Source organism: Electrophorus electricus, chromosome 7, assembly GCF_041902795.1.
Source record: "Electrophorus electricus isolate QZ-2024a chromosome 7, ASM4190279v1, whole genome shotgun sequence".
Classification (NCBI taxonomy): Eukaryota; Metazoa; Chordata; class Actinopteri; order Gymnotiformes; family Gymnotidae; genus Electrophorus; species Electrophorus electricus.
The window spans coordinates 16,206,248-16,226,941 of NC_137503.1; the positions used below are offsets into that span (position 1 = coordinate 16,206,248).

General features: G+C 38.3%; 1 protein-coding gene across 1 annotated transcript in view; it reads right to left on the reverse strand.

The window, feature by feature from the left end:
- angpt4 (angiopoietin 4) overlaps nucleotides 1–18,164 on the reverse strand; it is a 34,538-nt gene extending 16,374 nt beyond the window's left edge. The window contains exons 1-3 of the mRNA XM_027004968.3: nucleotides 17,364–18,164; nucleotides 2,258–2,413; nucleotides 1,852–1,973 (exon numbers count right to left, since the gene is read on the reverse strand). Coding sequence (XP_026860769.2) covers nucleotides 1,852–1,973; nucleotides 2,258–2,413; nucleotides 17,364–17,684 — 599 coding nt within the window. The 5' untranslated portion in view covers nucleotides 17,685–18,164. The remainder of the gene's footprint in view (nucleotides 1–1,851; nucleotides 1,974–2,257; nucleotides 2,414–17,363) is intronic.
- Between the last annotated feature and the right edge of the window lie 2,530 nt (nucleotides 18,165–20,694).

Sequence of the window (20,694 nt, forward strand, 5' to 3'; positions counted from 1 at the left end):
TAAGTAAGTCAAAGGAAAAACTCTCTAAGAGTGTGAGGAAAAAACGAGTTGAACCAAGACTCAAAAGACAAAAAATCTGGTTGACACTGGACAGTGCAACAACAGTACAATTTATATTTTTCTTCTCCAAACACATTTTTTTTTTTTTTGGACAGAGAACCAAGAGCATACATTTCAAAATGATGGCCCCTATTTACACAACAGTGTAATAATTTGCACTTAACTATGGTAATATTGAATAATTATTACTGGGCCTTTGAGTTCAGCTCATTTGTTAATTGTAAAAACACAGGCTCTTGAAATAACGAAGAGGAATCAGAATGCACTCTTAGCTAGCTTTCATTAGTTGGATGTCATTTAGGCTAAAACCATGCAGGCTAAAATGTTCCCCCATTTATTCATTTAATTATAATTTATTTTATTATTATCATTATTATTTTTATTATTACATTTTTATTAATATTGTGATACACTCTTTGTGTTCAATGCAGCTTACAAACATGAGCTATTTTTGCAAGTGTGTCTGGATAATTGTCTGTCAAATGATTAAATGTAAAATGCACTTGCCCTGAGATAAGTGGTCACAATGACACAACTAACTAATTTTGTATAAATATGCAGTACTGTATATATTTGTATAGCAGTTTTCATAATTGCACTGAACTCTGTGCTTGTGATTGTGTGTGTGTGTGTGTGTGTGTGTGTGTGTGTGTGTGTGTGTGTGATAGGGAGAGAGAGAGAGAGTGAGAGAGAGAAAGCAAGAGACACACAGAGAGAGAAAAAAAGAGAATATAACACTACTGCAGGACAGAAGCTAAAAACAGCTGTGAACTGAGGTCAAATCAAGCCTGTCATGAATCCAACTAGGCATTAACCCTGATGTGACAGTCGTGATACCCCTCATAGTCCAAACACCCTTTTATGACCTGCATTTATGTACCTAAATGACACCGCATAGTGTTACTAATATATTTGTAATACATGATTCATTCCAAATTGTTTTATAACGTCAAGAATCCTTGCAAGGACGTCTAGTATATGCACTGTTGAGGTGATCACATCTCAGTTACATCTATTAGAAAGAAAAATGTTCCCTTGGTAATTTAAGGTTGACCCTGGTTAAGCCTGCATCAATTTTTGGAGCAATTATGACTTTGTATTTGCAGACATGAAACTAGCACTTTAAGCGCCCCAAAGCGCTTTTCTCTCTTAATTGTACAAACACGTACTCTAGAAATAATGATGAGAGATCCGAATGAACTCTTAGTTGGCACCAGTTTCTGACGCAGTAGCCTCAGTCTCTCCTGTATGCACTGCAATGTAACCAAAACAGTGCTCACAACAAACTTCAGCTGGTCTTCATAGATGAATTATATCAGATAATGTCTGTTTAATGTAGACATTTCTGGGAAAGCCTTATGCCCCTTGTGTGCAACAAAGACTTGCCTGGGGTCTACTCCATGAACTGTGTTTATTCTGTAGTTATTCAGCATTACAAACAATCAATTAAGTGCCTGATGAATTTCCATTGCAAAGGCTTTGCTTCTGCTTCCCCCACCAAATCTTGCAGGTCTGGGTGAGTATGGGAAACTTCTTTTTGGTCCATGATCTTCAAAACAGCTAAGTGTGCCTACACCTCACCTCCCCCCACCCCCCCCAGACATGCACACATACATGCAAGCTATTTTATATATAGGTCCATAATTTAACAATAAAATTAAACAGGGTCCACATGTTTTTAGATATTGAAAAATGACCTGTTCTGCCGCACAAGTTTTTCAGTGCTGCAGCATTTGCAAACATGCACACTCATACACACACAAACATAGCATTATTTTGACAATACCACACCTGTTCTTCTCTCGAAGCTTCGAAATCTCTGTTATCTGCAGCAGGAGCTCCTTCTCCAGTTTGTTAGTTGACAAGGAGTGCTCTAACAACTGAATCTCCAGTCTTGATGTCTGGTTCATTACCTTTGATAAGCATGACAAAATCCCAAGTGTTACATTACCAATTGAAGTGGTGCCAGTTTCTACTGCACTGCACAAGAGCAAAGTTTACATTTACATACTGCAAATCAAACAATAAGCATGTCTCAGGTTAATAGATGTAAATGTTTACCACTTAAAGGCTAGAGAGCAGTGAATATATTCAGTGAATAAAGGAATATATTCAGATAATAGACAGATTCAAAACCCAATACATTAGGGAAAAACTATTGATGTTAATCTTGGTTATTTATGCCAATCTTCTTTACCTTGGCCTCAACGACATTGAGCTTCTTGGTTTGCTCAGCAGTCTGGGTGAGCAGATTGGTGCCGATCTCCAGCATAGTGGCTGTCTGGTTGTGAACCACATTAGCTTGAGTATGCACCACTTTGGATTTCATGTTCTCCTGGATATAGGTCTCTAACTGTAGCCAAAAAGAGAGAAAACACTGATATTTAATTATAGTGTGCTAATAACACTTTCATCTAACAGGTGGTAGCTATCTGTCCCTCGGGGGACTGTTGAGAGGTGGTGAGCATTAAAAGCAGTAACACAGATAATAAAACTGCAAAATGAATTTACTAAGAGAATGTGATATGTCAAGTCTGGAGCTTCAAAAAACTGCAAAAACATCTGGCATTGCTGAATACTATTAAGTCATCCCTGATTACCAATTTCCTGAAGCTTACCAATGCATGCTCATTAACAGATGTTATGTGCTAAAAGAGTACCATTTAACTCCAGTCTTTGAGGGCTGCAAACGAACTGTGAACAATCTCTGCTCAGACAACCCGAACTAAAACTTCATTTAGTTTGGCAGAACCACTCTTAAAGCCTCCAGCGCTCCTTAGCCAAGCTGAGTAGGAACTGGTATGTTTATTATCAAACACGGTCTTGTTCCTCAGCCAAGTGGCCCAGAAAGCCCAAGAGAGATGGATCCAGTGCCAGCCAAAGGTGCACCGTGGTGACCCTCTTAGAGCTAATGTGCTCTAACTCCAAAACAAACATGTCCTGAGCCACTCAAAAGTGGGCCTAACGAAGGAAAATTTATCACAATCGCAATAAACAGGCTTAGCCTCTAGAGAAAGCTACGAAGCTTATCGTTATATCAGCTTAGTTTCAGGATGGGAACTTTTGAATTTGAAACAGTCCATCAACACCACACAGCAACCAGAAGTGAGAGGAATGGTGTACCTTCTCATAGATTCAGCCTTGGGAGTAAAAAGGGACATCTAAAGTAGTGACAAATACAACACATGGTTGGCTTGGAAAAATATATTTAGATAAACAGGGAAACCAAAAGGTTGGGATTTCTCATGTTGTCGTTAACTCCCACAAGACTTCGTGTGCCCTGACCAGTTAATTGACCCAAGCTTCCTGCCTTGGATTAAAATCACACAAGACAAGCCCAAAGAATGAGCTTGGGAACGCTGATTTGGATTCAGTGAAGGTTGCTAAACTAGCACTAACTTAAACCAGATGTCGTGCATAACTCTGATTATAGCACAATGTGCTGCCATTTTTGAAAGAAATACGCTATCAGTGACAGTAAAGCACTGATAATTTGCTTTGGATCTTTTTAGAGGAGCAGTATGGTGGGTAGAATTTTCTGTTTAAATGCATTTTGAAAGATAATGGAATAATTTGCAGATACAAAGCAATATTGGTCAGCATGGCTCCTGTTGCTATTTCTAATGCAGTTTTTCAATAGTTCAAGATGCCTGGTTGGATTGCTTAAATTAAGTAAAAAATATGTGAAAAAAATGTTACACGCATGCTTAGAACATAAGTTTGTTGTGATATAATCAATTTAGTATGACAACAAGCACCAAATGCTACATCAACTTACTTTAGGTAAGAATGTGGTCAAAATTATGAGAGTCATTGTAAAATTACAAAGATCTAGCCTAACTACTGTATGAACTTTTCTACAAGGTTCGACTTGACCACTTTTAAGTAGCACCCTATCAATCACTGCTTGATTGGCAGAATCAAGAGGCTGCTCAGGATTTGTGGGTAATAAAGTTCTCTTTTGACTTCTGGGCACTTTTTATTTCATCCCTGTTCAGTTGTCTCACATTCTCTTCATAATTGGGTACAAAGATACTGTTTGTACAAAACACAATGAACTTTAAAAAAAAGCAATTCACAAGGAAATACAGCCACTTATTACAAGTGTATAATCATAGCCTAGATAAATTAATAAAATTATTTATAATTTAAGACTTAACAAAGGGGGCTCTCATGAAATTAGCTCACCTGACCCATTTAGGAAAAGTCATTTCATCTTTCTGTTAATCATTCTCTTTAAGATCAATCAGGCCTAAACTAAATACCTCTCCACAGAATATACAAGTGACGATCGTGGGGATAAATTGATCAAACCCCTACACCAAACAACTGGTACTAGCTATGAAAGCATCCAGACCCAAGGCAGAGACAGAGGGGAGGGGAATGAGGGGCAGAGACTCAGTTCCCTGCTGGTTCTCTGGCTCTCCATTTACATACCCTCCAGTATCGGCTTTATCTCTGTGGCTCGCAGCCGGCCCCAGTCTCCCCTGCCTCGCTTCCACAGCACACCGTCCTCGGCTCTCCAGTCAGTCAAACAATAACTTCCTTCTCTTCCCTCTTTGACTCAGATCCAGCACAACAATTTGTAGTTTTAATCCTTGCCTCTTTTGCAGCCTCTAAAAGGCTTTTTCATTAAGAAATGAAAGGGGACTTCTGTTTTTTTAAATTTTTTATTTTGATTTAATACTAACAAGCTGTAAAACATTCTCATTTATACATTTCTGACAAAGTTTAGTGGCAGACAGGTAATGACTAATGTTAAGTTGGAACCTATTTTACTCAGAGACCTGCAGCCTGATTTGGTCGAGGGTCTGTTCTGTGGTTTTTGCATCGATTTCACATCCCGAATTTTATTTTATTTTATATGTCACTTGAATGAAGACAGCTGTGCAGAGATCATGACTGTACCTTCTGTGCATGTTGACTATAAATAAAACATTTGTATGGTTTTTTGTTTAATGACATATAGCAAATAAAACCAGTCCAGTAAAACATTTTTACAGCCACTATTAAAACAGTAGTAAAACATACACTGGGTTTCTTAATATGTACCCTTCTGAAAAAATACAATTTGGGAAATACTATAGAAAAATACAGATTTTATCTATAGGTTATGTACAAATTTTTAGTTTGAGTTCTCCTTCCTGTCAAGGATTCCCTGGACATCCATCCATTGACCAATATTAGTAAAAGTCACAGATTATTTCTACATCTTTATAAACTATATTTTCCACAGGTTTTTCTAATGGCAGATGTTTTATGAAATGTTAAAGACACATTCCTGCCAGAAATGGGGGACTTGGCTTCAGGTTAATGTGCTGTTTTAGAAGCTCAGGAAGTTCAAGAATAACTGGAGTCTCAGTCAGAGGCTGAGAAAAACATTCCTTTGACTTCAAACCCCATCTGTACAGATATGTGTAGTCCTCAGTTATGGACAGTTCACTACCTCAAATAATCAGAGTGGAATGGGTTTGTAGTTTTTACGTCATGTCACCTAACAGCTGTGTTTACACTTCATGGCTATTTTATTACTGAAAAGACATGTTTAACTAACTAGTTCATTTTACAAAAACAATTATGTGGTAACAATCATGATTTCAGTTATAAATAATGCGAGTCTTTCACTTTGTTTTTGGGCCAATAGAATATTTCATGTTTTCAGTATCACGCTAGGGAAGCTGCAATTTTTTAAAAGAGTAGGTGTTGAAAATGTTCCCTAGAAGTGGTACCAATATAACCACGTGTATAGGTCTCATTCACTTTTATCTTCTGGCTTTTCACTTCAAGAGCCACTATTCCAAAACTCCCACTGTTCCATAAACCAAATCTATAAGATTTCAGTTTGACAGTGTGTCAGAGAATTTCAAGCAAATTCTTTCAAACATAGTGACAAAAAAATGGATTCTTGCAGGATTATTGATTTTGTGGCTGGGTTCTAGATCCAACTATTGTTTCATGATAAAGTTGGAGAAGTGGAGAGTTATCTGAAAGCATGTGCAATAAATTGAGAGAATATATTCTTTCCATGGCAAACCAAACATATCCTCTTGCTCTTGTTCTGTATTCTGTAATCATACCATTGGCTGAGACATGTACCCTGATTATGATAAAAAATATAACTTGAACTAAACATGTACATGTAAGACAACACTGCCAAACCTAACAAACAGTGTCAGCTACATTATCCTGCAAACATTCTTTTGGTCTCAGCAAAAAACTTGGCAAAGTTATAAATATGCAAATTAATGGTTAATTTTTCAGCAAATTTGTCCAGTGACATGGACAGTGTATATCTACATAAAGATGTGTGAATTTTGTAAATCACGATTCATGCAGGTCCTAGGTAAGATACAACTCTGGAATAGGTACACAGATATCACTATTGACAAGTGAATAGTTCCTTACAGAACCTTGGCAAAAGGGTATTATTTTCATAAATATAGTAAAAAACTGAACCACTGTCATGTCATGTGCAGACAGGGCTGTTGACATGGACGGTCATCTGGGTACATTGTCCAGTGAAAGGAGGGACATGGGCAAAGAATTGTCAACCTCCAAAGAAAGAATAGGGAATTATGCTGATTTCTCATATATATATATATATATATATATATATATATATATATATATATATATATATATATATATATATATATATATATATATATATAAATTTTCTTTTTCCTTTGATGTTGCAATAATAGTAATAATAGAAGGAAACTCAGAAAATAACTGGCAATTTCACATTTGCTCAACATCTGCTTGTCTTCTTAACTATTATTTAGTTGACATCACTTAGCAAGCTGACAAAGGTAGCTAGAAAACTTAAACTTTAACATTACTACTGCTAGCTGTAGCAATCACATAGCTTGTGGCCATAGTCAATAAAATAAATTAACTACTAACTAACTTGCTAATTTAAGTCTTTTGGTCTCTAACAATGTCACGGAATGCTCCGCCCCTACGAGTCACGTGGTACGGCCTGCCACATGCAGGGGGTTTTATAACCATGCCGCCCGGGATTGCACACGCTTGAACAGGGTTTAATTAATGTTACGTGTTAGTTTGTCTATTTAAACCCCTGTCTGTGTGTGCACCCTTGTTGGTCGTTATAGCTATGTAGCATAAGTAGCTATGTCGCTACTTATGTGTTAAAGTCGATTTATGTCAACATCGCTGTAGACATAACGTTAGTCTATGTACTCACCATTAATGTGTATGTGTTCTTCGTTCAATGTTAATGTGTAATCATATTCACCATAGATGTCTTATGTTAGTACCACCTATGCTGTCTGCAGTTAACGTTAATAAACTTCATTCACCGTGGAGAAAGTCTGCGTCGTGCCCTGCGGCACTCGGGCCAGCAGTGTTACAAAGAATGCAAGGATTACCAGCTCTGTAGCTAAGTAGTGGCTTCGAAACGCCATTTTATGGTAACAGTTTTTTCACATTGTTAGAATAAATGCGTTCTTACAGAACAAGAATATACTCTGTTGGTGGAAAAGAAAATGTAATTAAGCTGGCAGTGTTTTGATGAAGGGTGAAAAAGAACATTCTGTCATTAAGGGACTTTTCAAAATGTTTTGTAATTTGACCTGTAATATGATTTGGCATACTGATTATGAGTGCAATTGCGTGGGATGACGTGCAGTTGTGTGCATTTGCTTTGTGGCCATGGAATCAGATTGGCTGATTGGAAGTGACAGCCCTGGGTACGGGAAAGCTCAATGGCAAGGCATGCTTTTTACTACATTACTACTTCCTCCCGATCGGACTCTGAACATATTACATTTGAGCTAAGAAGTTAGTGTGTGTTGGTGGGGGGTGGGGGGGAATGGGTGGTGATTCCTGCAATCCTGCCAGCAAACATCATCCCCTGCTCAAATCAAGACCGGATGGGCAAAGTCAAGAATCAGGAACTGTCGTCAAGACTGCTCACTCCCCTCCTTTTACAGGGTAGTGGACTCATCTGTTTCCTCCACTTTCATTTTTGCCAACTGTCTGTTAAAATGCCTATACAAAAGTTCTTCCATACTTTTTGTTGCATTTAAGCATTGCTTTTATTGTGATTGGATTTAGAGCAGTATTCCCACACATTATTTACAGATTTATAAATAAATAAAATGACATTGAAAATTCTTCTCAGTTCTTAGTGTTGCCAACCCTGATGTTTTCTGCTAATATATTATGTGCTGTTAATGCCTCATATCAACTATAGTAATGTACTTACTCACTTGCCTGTTTGAGAGATATGGATTGCAGGAGTACACACACACATTGTGGTAGGCACTGTTTCGGTACTGGTTCCCACCTGATAAAAGGGTCTTCAGAAGGAGTCTTGGGGGAGTTTGTGTTTGTATGGATGTGTGTATGCTTGAGTGTGTCTGTAACACCACACTACACTAATACAGTTTACAGAAAGTCCACACCCATGCAAGATTGTATATATTCACATGTACACAAACATACACCATCTCTCATACACCCACAAACATACACTCACACACTTTCTCAGAGTATACAAAATTCCAGTAAGTACCCCCACCCTTGTACTAAATGCACTGAAAATAACTTCCCATTCTTCTGAGAACATCGTATGACTACAAATAGCAACCCTGCTATTTGAAACCTTTGGAGACTTTTAAAGAAATTGGGCCATACTCTTTTCAACTGACAGCACAGCTTTACCTCAGACACAAACATGGTTACATGCACATGCATGGCTACATGTGATTAGTCTTGTTATCTGTTTTCATTTGATATGGTATAGAGAGCCAAAGGAGCCTGAAAAAGTGTCTTCACTTTGAAGCCATATAGAGATGCTTTGGAGAGTCTCTATGTTTCATTCACTCTTTTTTTCTGGACTGGAAAAAAGAAAGGGTCTTCCCTCAGGAAGCACCAGTAGAAACATTTCCCCTTTTTAGAATTTATTAATGGGCCGAAGAGCAGCTTAGGCGAAAGGCCACATTTGTGAACCCCCTCAGAGTTTGAGTATCTTTAAAGAAATTAGCACAAGGATGTATGCATGTACATAAAAACTACATACAACTACATGCTGCAAGAAATACTACATGGTTGTCTACTAAGATGTCAACTATTTGAAGGCTGAACTGGTAATATAATCTACCACTGAGCATTGTGGTTGGGGAAGTTATCCGTCAAACCCGGTGAGAGCTTCCTGTAAACTATACATTTTATACTATTATTATATAATTACATAATTGTATATGTCCTTATGGTTTTACATCTACGCTAACATATTACTGGGGCTGGTAAATTGTGTATAATGCTGACTACAAAGTTTTAGAGATTAAAATAGCAATATTTTATGAATGGGGGAAAAGAATATGTTATAAAAGTGGAAAGTAAGCATTATCTTGAAAAGTTATATGGATCACAGAAAATGTACCTCCTGAGTGGTTTTAGTTTCAGTGCATAGGACTTCCCTACTTAGGTGTTAAACATGGGTCAAACATATGAATCTCATGATCTCTGTATGAAACTTGAGAATGAGTGACATACATGTTAATAGTCTGTGATAGCTCCCAGTTGTCCATGTGTATCCTATAGAGGACTGGGTTACCTCTGAAGGTATTATAGCTGTCTCTTAAAAATGTGTCTTTATGTGTTTTGGGAGGTCCTTAATCTAAACTGAGTCTTCATTGCAAATCTTGCTAGTCATTACATAGCACTGTAATTTATCAAATACGACAACGAGTCTGCCTATCATGGTTATATACAGTATTTTGGTGTGCTTTGGGGAAGTCCATACCTGATTGTTGCACCAGATGGAACCAGTATGTGACAGCTGCACTAACTTCAAGTCAGCAGGACTGAGCTAAGACCTCTTACTTCTGCAATTGATCATTGTCAGATTATATGCATCATCTTGGTTGTAAGGATACAGACACACAAACAAGCAAACACCCCACATATCAACAGAGCCCAATCAAGAGAGCATTGCAAAATGTTTTTGTTTGCACAGAGGAGCTAAGTCACTTGCAAGGCATATCTGCCATATATTCTCCTCTGTATTCTAATGCTGCAGAAGTGCAGGGTTAAGACTATATTTGATTGAGCCAGATTCCAGCATTAATTATAATTATCAAATGTGCTGCTCCTCTGAAAGTCTACTGTGTTTATTTTGCAATTCAGATCTCGCTGCAACCAATCAGGGCTTCACTGCTGACCCTGCAGAGGAGGGGAGAATACAGCTGCACTGCACGAGTCAAGATTCCTCTCCCTCCCCGTCTGGGCTAATATAAACAAACAAGCTCAGGGGTAATGCTCATGCCGGGGACTATTGACCAAGAGGGTTCAGACATAAGACAGGAAGCAGTGGACACAAGAGCTAAGAGAGCTGAGTAATGGATGAAGCTCCTGCTTTGTGCTCTTACTGCTTCTTTTTACAAAAAACATCACACTCTGTGCAGACAGTTGTGAGATTTGCCAATGTAAACGAATTTTACATAGTTATTTATTACAAATGCATGACATGTATGATAGTATATTGTTTGATGTTAAGTAGACTGAATTGGTAACTAACATAAACTATGCAGGTGATTCCACTGGTAAGGGAATAATTGCTTGGATAATGTAATGTAATGAGCCCAGTGGATTTCTTTAACGTAAAAAACTGCAAGGGCCATGATCACTCATTACGTAGGTAATAACTTGTTAAAGTAGGCCAGCCAAAAAGTACTTGTACATTGCCAATTTAAACTAAGTATACTGACCTGCTCAAGCAGTGTTTAATTTCAAGATTCATTTGTTTTGTGGGAAATATCTCCCTGAATGAATAAGACTTGTTAGGTCTAAGGGAAAAATAATTTAGGTGCAAAATACAGTTTTTAATCTTATCTGATTCAAAAACAATAGAAAAATTAATTATTGGTTCTTTCAGTTTTTTACTCCATGATAGTCTTGGTTGTATCTACAAAGTGTTTTATTACATTTGTATTTGTATTTCAGTGAAAGTGACACTGATATTTGATGTGGCAGGTACACATATAACACTACTGTATATAACACTTGAGACATGTTAACTTTCACAAAACATTACTTGTTTTTTACCCATTACATATGCCTAAAGTAGTGATGAACAGCCTGAAGATGTATCATATATATAGGAAATGCTGTAATTAGCATGGATACTTAAAATGGGTGCTAGAAATTTAGATTTTCTATAAGGAGTTACAGTTACAATGGACTATTGTATCCAGTAAGATGTGTAGGTTATTGTAAATTTATCATTGCCAGAATTCTATCAGGGAAATTTCAGAATAATCAATTTGAGTGTGTTTCATTACAGAAATGGCATAATTTTCATGATAGCAGTAAACATTAATCTATTATAAATTACTTTATGTGAATGCAGTTCTTGACAAAGTTAGACAGAAAGTGTTAATATTGACTATTAGCAAGTTTATAATGTAGCTTATCAAATTTATTACACAAGTTTGTATGAAATAATACAATATAATTCTATATAGGTCCTCCTGTGTTTTTGTTCTGCCTATGAGGCCTAATCAGCATGTATGCACTGCATTGTGAATGTACATCCCTGAGAGTCACACAGTAAGAAGTAGTCAGGTAATTAGTAAGCATAGCTTGATTAATAACTAAGAGATATAAATATTTTATTATAGTGCCTGGCTTTTGTTTCTCTAAAACATCAGACTGCTAATGAAACATGGGGAGAGGAAATGCTATTCTTTATCTTCTTTTACACAAATATAACAAATAATAACAGCTAATTTGATCTATTGCGTACTTGATAAAGTGCAATATAACTTTTTTTTTTTTACCTATAGCCGCACAGGCCATTGGAGGCAGGGCAGTGGTCAATAAAAAGGGTGGTTCTGGGTGGTGACCATTTAAGCCCTACACTATGGGTGTGACAAAATCACATTTCTTGTTTTAGAAGCACAATTAAACATTAGACAGAAAAACTGAAAGGTTAAAACTCCAAATTTGCCTAAATGTATAGTTACAAAGGATGTAAAAATGAAACATGGATGATGACGGTTCTCTCCAAGGATAGCATGCTTGTTAGTGTGTTCTTGTGTTAAGATTATTATTTTCAATGTTTTACACACTCTGCTTGACAAATGAGGCATCAAATAGTGATGAGAGTTACAGGCCTCCTCAGCTAGAGATCCCAAACATTAGCAGAGGAGAAGCTATCAGAAGCACTGCAGGCTATGGACAATGACCTGTTGGTGCTCAGGAGGTGACTTTTACTTTATTTCACAGTGATGCAAAGGTGTCCAAGACAAGGTTCTCACCTGGGACTCTTGTTAAAACATTTGTTTTGACCCATATCACAATTGTGTAATGTGAAATGGGGTGTTGGTGGTTTTGGCAAACTTTTTAGATGATTTAAAGTCTGTCTTCTATCTGTAATCAGAAAACATGTTTAAGGTCTTTGACACTACTGATGAAACATATTTCTGGAAAATTAACAGTTGCAACAGATGGTCACAATGTTGAGCAATGTTTTGGATTTCAAGACTAATGGACCAACTATTAGGGCCTGAGAATTCCTGCTTCCATGTAATTCAATTTAAAATTGAATGTAATTTGGAGTTTCTCAATAACAACAGGCATGCACTGCCTCTAGTGATTATTGGGTATTTAAGACAAAAAGAGATCTAAGACAGTAATGCATTGATCATAATATATGTGTGATTCAAGGGTCCAAATAATGTTTTATATGAACTTTATCTGCAAGGGCCATGCAGAATTACTTTGCCCAATAAGGACTAATGGTGACCTTCAGTGCTGAAATTGACAAAATCAATCTCACACAGTGCCACTGGTCCAGGATCAGATTATTCTGCAGTTCCTGGCAGTCTGCGGAAACTGGCCAGATGTTTGAGGTTATGTCTGATGGGTCCCCTTCATTTTCACTACAGATTTCCTACTTGTACTTTGCCTTGCATCGAAGCCAAATATATTGCAATTGAATTTAACACCAGTTGTGGAAATTTGGAAAACCTAAGGAAATGGATTCAAGAACAAACAAAACTCAATTGCCAACAGGATGCTTTTGATTTAACAATAACAAAGAACAAAGCCCAGAGACTGGAATTAGCCCTGTTCAGCCATACAGACAATGCTCACTTTCTCCTAATTCACAACTGGCCTATAGACATAACTGCAAGAAACTCCAGATTACGGACAAGATTAGACACTGAAGCTGTATTAATTCATGTTGTGATGTGATGCATTCTGTCTTAAAAACAAAAATTGATGGATAGTTTTCAGAACTAGGTTGAGTTTTACCTGGAAAGCATTTGTTTTAATCTGATCTATATAATATATGAAGTAAAATGTTTCTACTTTCTGTTCGCTACTCATAAGAATTTGCTTAAATCCATAGGGCATATTTTGGTTAGTAGCAGACTATAATCAGTTACAGGGGCTGTCCTGGAATATTTTAAGATTAAATGTCTTTCTCAGAGGTACAAAGGCAGAGTATGTCAGTTGAGATGAAACGTATGAATTTATGAGTCTCAAGTTTGGAATGTCTAAACAAAATATGTTCTAAAATGTAAGGCAGAATACAGAAATAGAACTGAAGAAAGTCACTATTATTGCAAAATTCCAAGAAATAGCCTGAATCTTACAGTAAGAATGGCTAGATACATCATTAATCAGAAGTTTTAAAGGACCACTGTCATACCAATAAATGAATCATCTTAAAAGCATAAAAGGAATGCTGTAAAATCAGACCACTCCAGCAAGGGCCTATAGAACTGTGCAAGTACATGCTGTAAAGCATTTCTTCAGTATGCCAGCTATTTTAAATGAGTGGTGCTGAAAATTCTAAGTAATAGTTAAAAAACACAAATAAATAAAATTCAAATATATAGCATAAACCTACCAACGAGGGAAAAAAATATAACTTAAATAGTATGTAGTTCATCTTCTCCCAACTCTAAAATATAGCATCATCAGAAACCTACAGTGTGAGAAATGACTTTGCAACAGTGCAAAATTGTAATTACAACATCCTTTTCAAGATTTGTAAGTTATTGTATGTACTGCTGCCCCCCATTATAAGGTTAAATTTCAACTGATCTTGTCAAAATTAGTTAGGACCAGTTTCAGCTGAACCAGTGCCAAAAAGACAATTCAGTACTTCACTATGTAAGAGCACTCCTGTCAGTGTGTAGGAGGGGTGTAGGAGTCCTGGCTGTGATCGAGCTCTCTTACTGTTGACTGATGTCAGGGGCAGGCAACAAGACCTAGGCCATGTTCATTCCCTCCCCTCATAAGCCCTGTGCTTTCAAAGACACTTCCCCAAGAATGATAAACATGAGCAAAATGTTTGTTTAACAAACTGAAGCTGGCTGCTGTGATCAGGGCCAAACCCAGCAAGTATGTGTTCATGCACACACATGAGGCATCACATCAGAGAGAAAGAGAGAAACCCTACTACTGCTATGACTACTGCACACACGCACACACACACACACACACACACACACACACACACACAGAGGCTCTTGCTGTGAGACAGGCTCTCTGCAAAGAAACACAGCAGCAAAAGTTCAAAGAGTATATTAAAACACTTAATATCTAAGCATTCATATTATGCAATCACTTCCTTTTGTCCTAAACATATGGGTATAGAATGGAGAAAGTTTCTCACTTCTAAGCCGAAAATAGTTTTGAGGACTCTGTGCTTTCTTATAACACAGTTCCCTCAGTTGAATTCCCAAACATATTTCATGTAGTTCCCACCATGGGTACGCTATTTATTTTGAGCTTCAAGTGAACATTCTTTACAGCACCATGTGGCAGCACTATGATGAAGGAACATTTGATGTGTTTCTCAGATTGGATGGGCTGACACAGCAAGGGATCAATGGGGCGGCCCTGGCAGACATAGAGGGAAGCCCTGTGCCTGCTGCCTTTAATGAGACCATTAAAGGCAATGCTAAGGTGTCATAGACTTGGTGGCCCCGAGGTGACACTTCTAAGCCTATTCTTGTCCGAGCTCTCACTCTGTCCATCCCTCCTTCATGTGGGAGAATGTAGACAAGAAATAGGCTGGAGACAAATCCCATAACCATAAACCAAGGTGGAGCTATTAATGTGTTGTAGCATAAGGAAAACCCCTGTTTATTAAAATTATCACAATAGGAGAGGTTTCACCAAAAGTCATAAATTAATCTTTTTTTCCCTCTTTCAAGAGGTGGTTTTATAGCATTACTGAGCAACACCCACTTATATGATGTTTACTACTTGACTGCAGTTTAATGTGTGTCATAAAGCAACATTGTTTTCATACTGTACAAGTAAATAAAGGGAAATGAGCATGGAAACAATGATGCAGTAACAATGTAGACCATGGTACATCTCTTTAAACCAGAGTAGATATAATCCAAAGTGAAAATGTTACCAGAAACCTTGTTTACGGGAATCAAAAATGTCCACAGTGATCAGATAGACCCCAAGAGTAACTGAGTTTAAAGAAGCATTTACTTCTTGGACTGAATCAACTAAAAAAAAACCCAACAAACTAACACACAGAAAAAAAAATGTTAAAGTCTGTTCCAAGCAAGGCATCAAACTGAAAGCTTAACCAACAGTGACCAAAAGTCCCTTTTGTCTCTTCTAGTGGAGCTATTACTCAAAGGGGTATGGGGCCTATGCTGTATCATAAACTGCTCCAAATGGGACGTACAATCGCTAATCCCCTGGCCTTTGATGGCGGAGGTGCTCTTTTCCAGAGAGATCTTTGCTCCAAGGCCATTACGCAAAAATAAGGAAGATTTCCAATGCCCCCCCCCCCCCCCCCCCATATGGTATGTCTTGTTGCTTTTGAATCTTGTAGGTTATCAGGTAAGGAATGATCAGTGGCACATCAAAGACAGCTTCTCTCATTTCACTACCAAAATGCCCCCCTAAGTCCGATAGCTTGATTCCATGGCTGTTGCTTACAGATGTGCTGAAATTCTTTAAGAACCCAGAATGTGAGTCAGCACTTTTAGGGTTAGTCCACCAAGGACCTGGGAATATTCTATTCCTGTAACTAGAACAAAAACAAACACATGAAGAACAGTCACTCTCTATGTTTTCAATATATAATTGCATGAATAGCTTTGATGATTACAGACATACATTTATTTAATTTATTTGTAAACAGAATTTAAGCAGTGGTGGCTACACCCCCACTTTTTAACAGAGCATAAATCTCAAAGCAGTAATTACATCACTGATTGACATAACAACATAAGGTTTTACATTGATTTGCTTATTTATTTACTTTAAAATCTTGATCTTGTCTGTTCAAAAGAGTCGAGTTGAGGATAATTTTCATCTTGAGGTGAAGCATTTGAAAACTTTGCATGACCTACATTCATTCATCAGCCTGGGTGGTATGCCAAATGCACATATCCCTAAAAACAAACACCCCCCCACACACACTCACACACATCATCACACAAACACAGACATACACACACACAGACACACACAATCATACAGAGACACACAAGCACACACACTCACACAAGCACACACACTCACACAAGCACACACATGCACAGACACACACATGCTTACTAATACCTATTCATCTATTCATTACCTCAGTCAAATCACTTAGCATATCAATTCCTTGAAATAACACTGAAGTCTTGTATTTAGCATATTTCAATGGACACCATAGATATAAAATCATATAAGACAGTCAAGTGAAAAAAGCAAACACACCTTAGTTTGATTTCTGTGCCTTCAGAATTACCAATGAAGACACTTGGATCATAGTAGAAAAGGCAGCACAATCAAACTGACTAAAACAAATCTCCCTCTCACAGTTTTATCACAGCCCTTTTGATGTCGTCAAGTATGCTTATTTCCTGCATTATGCCACAGCTACAGATGGAATAAGACAAGTTGATATAAAAGAAAGCCCATAAAGAATAAAAGATGTGAATGCTTTGAACAATCACAAGAGGCATTTTAGATGCCTTTCACACAGCATTGAGTCCACTCAACTTGTCATACTGATTTATTATGCTCTCGTTTAATCAGCCTAGGCCTGCCAGTGTTGTCACTTTGAATAGCCTAATTCCATTTGCCTATTTAGGCCACAGTTCCTTCTTCAAATCTTGGCTCACATATCAAGCTTAGCCAAAAGCCACCATGGAAAGTATATGACTTTAAATTAGTATATTCACCCCCTTTAGGCCATCATGTAAGAAGCATTGCTTTTGGGTACCTGTGTCCCGCAATTTAAAGTGACTTTAAAATTAACGGTGTGCGCCAGTGCCATCTTTGGTACTTACCTTCTGGAGCCACTGGGTGTTGTTCTCCATGGCTGTCTCTAGATGCTGCAGTCGCTGGGTCGGCCACTCTCCCTCCCCGGGGGGCGCATCTCTCTGGACAACTTTGCCACCCTTGTAGGGATCCATCCTAGTCCTGCAGCTGTCCATCTCAGGCAGGATGAAGGTGTAGCTACACTGGCCATGCTGCACGCGATGCAGCTTCCTCCGCCGTTCACCCTGCCCGCGCCTCTGCCCACTCCCATTCCCGCAGCAGACGGGAGCTGACACCTCCGACAGCAACAGGAGCAGTGCCAGCCACTGTCTGTGTGCCACCAGCCTCATGGCTACAAGCACGGATGGGTCACAGCGTCTGGAAAAAGGCACCTGTTGATGAAGGGATCACCCACTCACTCAGCCATGAGGGCAGCGCGTATAGCTGTGTGGATGGGAGAAGAGATGCTCTGTTGTCTTCTGACCCTCCTCTTCTATTTTCCCCTCCGCTTCCTTTCTTTAACGTTGTCTCTGTGCTTGGGTCTCTCCCGGTAGTGGAGGTGGTTATTTTCCTAAGCAGGGTCTTGTTTCCTTTAAACTTTCTTTGGCCCCTGTGTTACGTGAAGAACCAGGCTGAAGTGCAGATCCCACCCCCCCCACTGCCAAGTAGCTGTAGGCACAGAGCACCGAAGTGAGAGGGAACGAGAGAAAGAAAAAGAACAAGGAGGAGAGTGCGAGGCCAACGAGGAAGCCCTCTGGACCAGACTCTTAAGCTGCAGCCTTTTTTAGAGAGAAGAAAATGACACAAATGCGAGAAGACCTTCCTTTCTATCCTGCAGTGTCTGAAATGACCAGAAAGACAGAGTTCTGCCCTCTTATCTGGGAGCGAGGGAGTGTGCGGGGAGGAGGAGAGGAGAGGCAGAAGGCTGAGGGAGGTCTATTAGCACATGCTCTGTCTCTGCTCACTGCACTAAAGCATTTCCTTGCTTGCCTCGCCTGAAGGATAGACAGTCTTCTCTTCTTTTTTGCTGCCAATCAACTTCAATCTTTTATTTAATCTTTTCTTGATCCTGGCAAGTTGAGTGTTTTTTTTCTACAAAATATTTACAGAACTTTACACAGATTGAATGCATCCAAGACTGTTATTTATACAATAAACAGTCTTGGATGTTACTTGTACAGAAACTAATTCTGATTTACATACCAGAAATCTGTAACATCATAGCACAGTCTTATATAATGCATAGTAGTGATCTTATCTGACTTAGTTCTACTCCATATTGATTAGAGTTATTTATTTTCCTTGTGTTTTTTAAATGAGGGAAATCATGAACAAAAAATTATTACAAAAGGAGCGAAATACTAATTTGTACTCTAACTATTCAAAGCACACAGTTAGTTGCAGTTCATAGGGTTGCCAAACTTTTAAAATTAACTGTTTGACAAACTGTCAAGGCATACAAAATAGACAATCTTCATAAATATAACATAAAAGGTGCATAGGTAAACTAGGCACTGACTCTAAATCTGACAGATTGGAAACACTTTCATGAGGCAAGATTGCATGTGCAGTCTTTTGTGGTCTTTTTATTGCTGTAGGGTTGTGTGGGTCATTAACAGTGGGACAGACACCATGCCACATGAACCACATATGACTCAAGGATGTTCCCAATGTCCACATCACTGGCTAGACATAGACAAACTGGCAATTTTGGCATCTGGTGGCATTTTCTACTCTACTTTCTTTGGAATTGGGATGGGAAATGGGGGTAATGTTCTCCATGAGAGTTGGTTGCAAAAATAGAGAAAAACTCCACTCTCCTCAATGTTGCGGTATTTTGCACACATGACGATTACAACTTTGCAGATGAAATACTATGTATAAAAATTATTAACAGTATCATCTCATAGGAATTCTTTGTGAGGCCAGGTTGCATGGTTCATTTCCATAGGGAGGGGTTTACAGGCATGGCTGTTTAACAAATCTATGATGGGTTCTCTTATGAGACTGTGCTCCATCTGGGTATTACCATACCATAACACCAGGTATATCAGGGCTTTTCTGTAGACAGCATTGTCACTGCTCGTTGAATATTTAGCATCTTTGGTGATCAAATCTTGTTTGACTTGTTTTATTTGATAAAATATACTGTGTAATCAAATCACAAATCTTGCGTGATCACAAATTATTAATTAGTTACATTCATTGCTAACCAAGCCCAAAGTGAGATCCAAGTACATCTGCCATCTTCTTTGTACATCTCCTTGCTTTGAAAACCTTCAAGAGATTATTAGGACTCAGATCTCCCATGGAGCATGATATCACTCTCCCTCTTTTTCATGAGACTTTCTAATGCACTATGCCCCTTACCCATTTGTTTATTTTTACATAATACTTATTTTGGGTTTAGTTTGTGGCGTGGCCCTGATCCTTCGGGAAGGATGTCAAGATCAGTGACTCTTTGCCCTCAAATGAAATTATTCTCATGGGAAACATGGGAGAGAGAAAGGATTAAATGGCAGAATTCTCTGCTTTGCTCACTACTGAAGCCCCCCACCCACCACCTCTCCCATGTTGGTGAATCTATAAAGTAGCTGTTCACCTTTCCTGCTAAATACTGTAGTGCTATTGATCCCATACATGTTTTCACCCATTGTTCATAGTTCTCTTTCAGTCAAGGGTAGCTGTGTCTTATAGAGCCCTTAAGTCAGTTCAGATTGAGCTGGTAACAATGTTGACTTGCTTGATGTTATGATACAAAGCGGGTCTTTGGCATGTATTCTCACACCTTGGAATAGCATTCATTTCATTCATCAGGTGTTAGATAACAGAGGTATGTGTTATCTGGAAGTCTATTGTGCTTTCTACACTATTGATTGTTTGGCTCATCTAAATCTGTGAGAAGCATGAGGAAAATCGGATTGTTGCATACTGGTCTCAAATGATGGAAATGTACTGTTATTTAGGCTGGTCTCAATTGTGGGAATGTGTCATGTAGGGGTGGTCTCTATCGTGGGTGTGTCAGCGATAATCTGTTAGCAAGAAATCAATTTTCATGAAACCATGATTGTCAAGGTTATGTGCTCTTAAAATGAAAGGGAATGCATATGCATATGCATATGAACACTACATTTGACTGAGATTTATAACTCAGAAGTTGCAAAACCATTGTTCTGGTGCACACCTTCCATGGTGCATATGAGATGACATCATATCTGAGATAATTGTTCTGCTGGATAAGAATGATCTGTATATTTGTGCTCAAACAAAAATCTCTAGTGATCAATTACAGCAAACACTTAGCATTGCACTTCCATAAAAATAAATATACAACACTGACTAAATAAAATCCAGATGCTG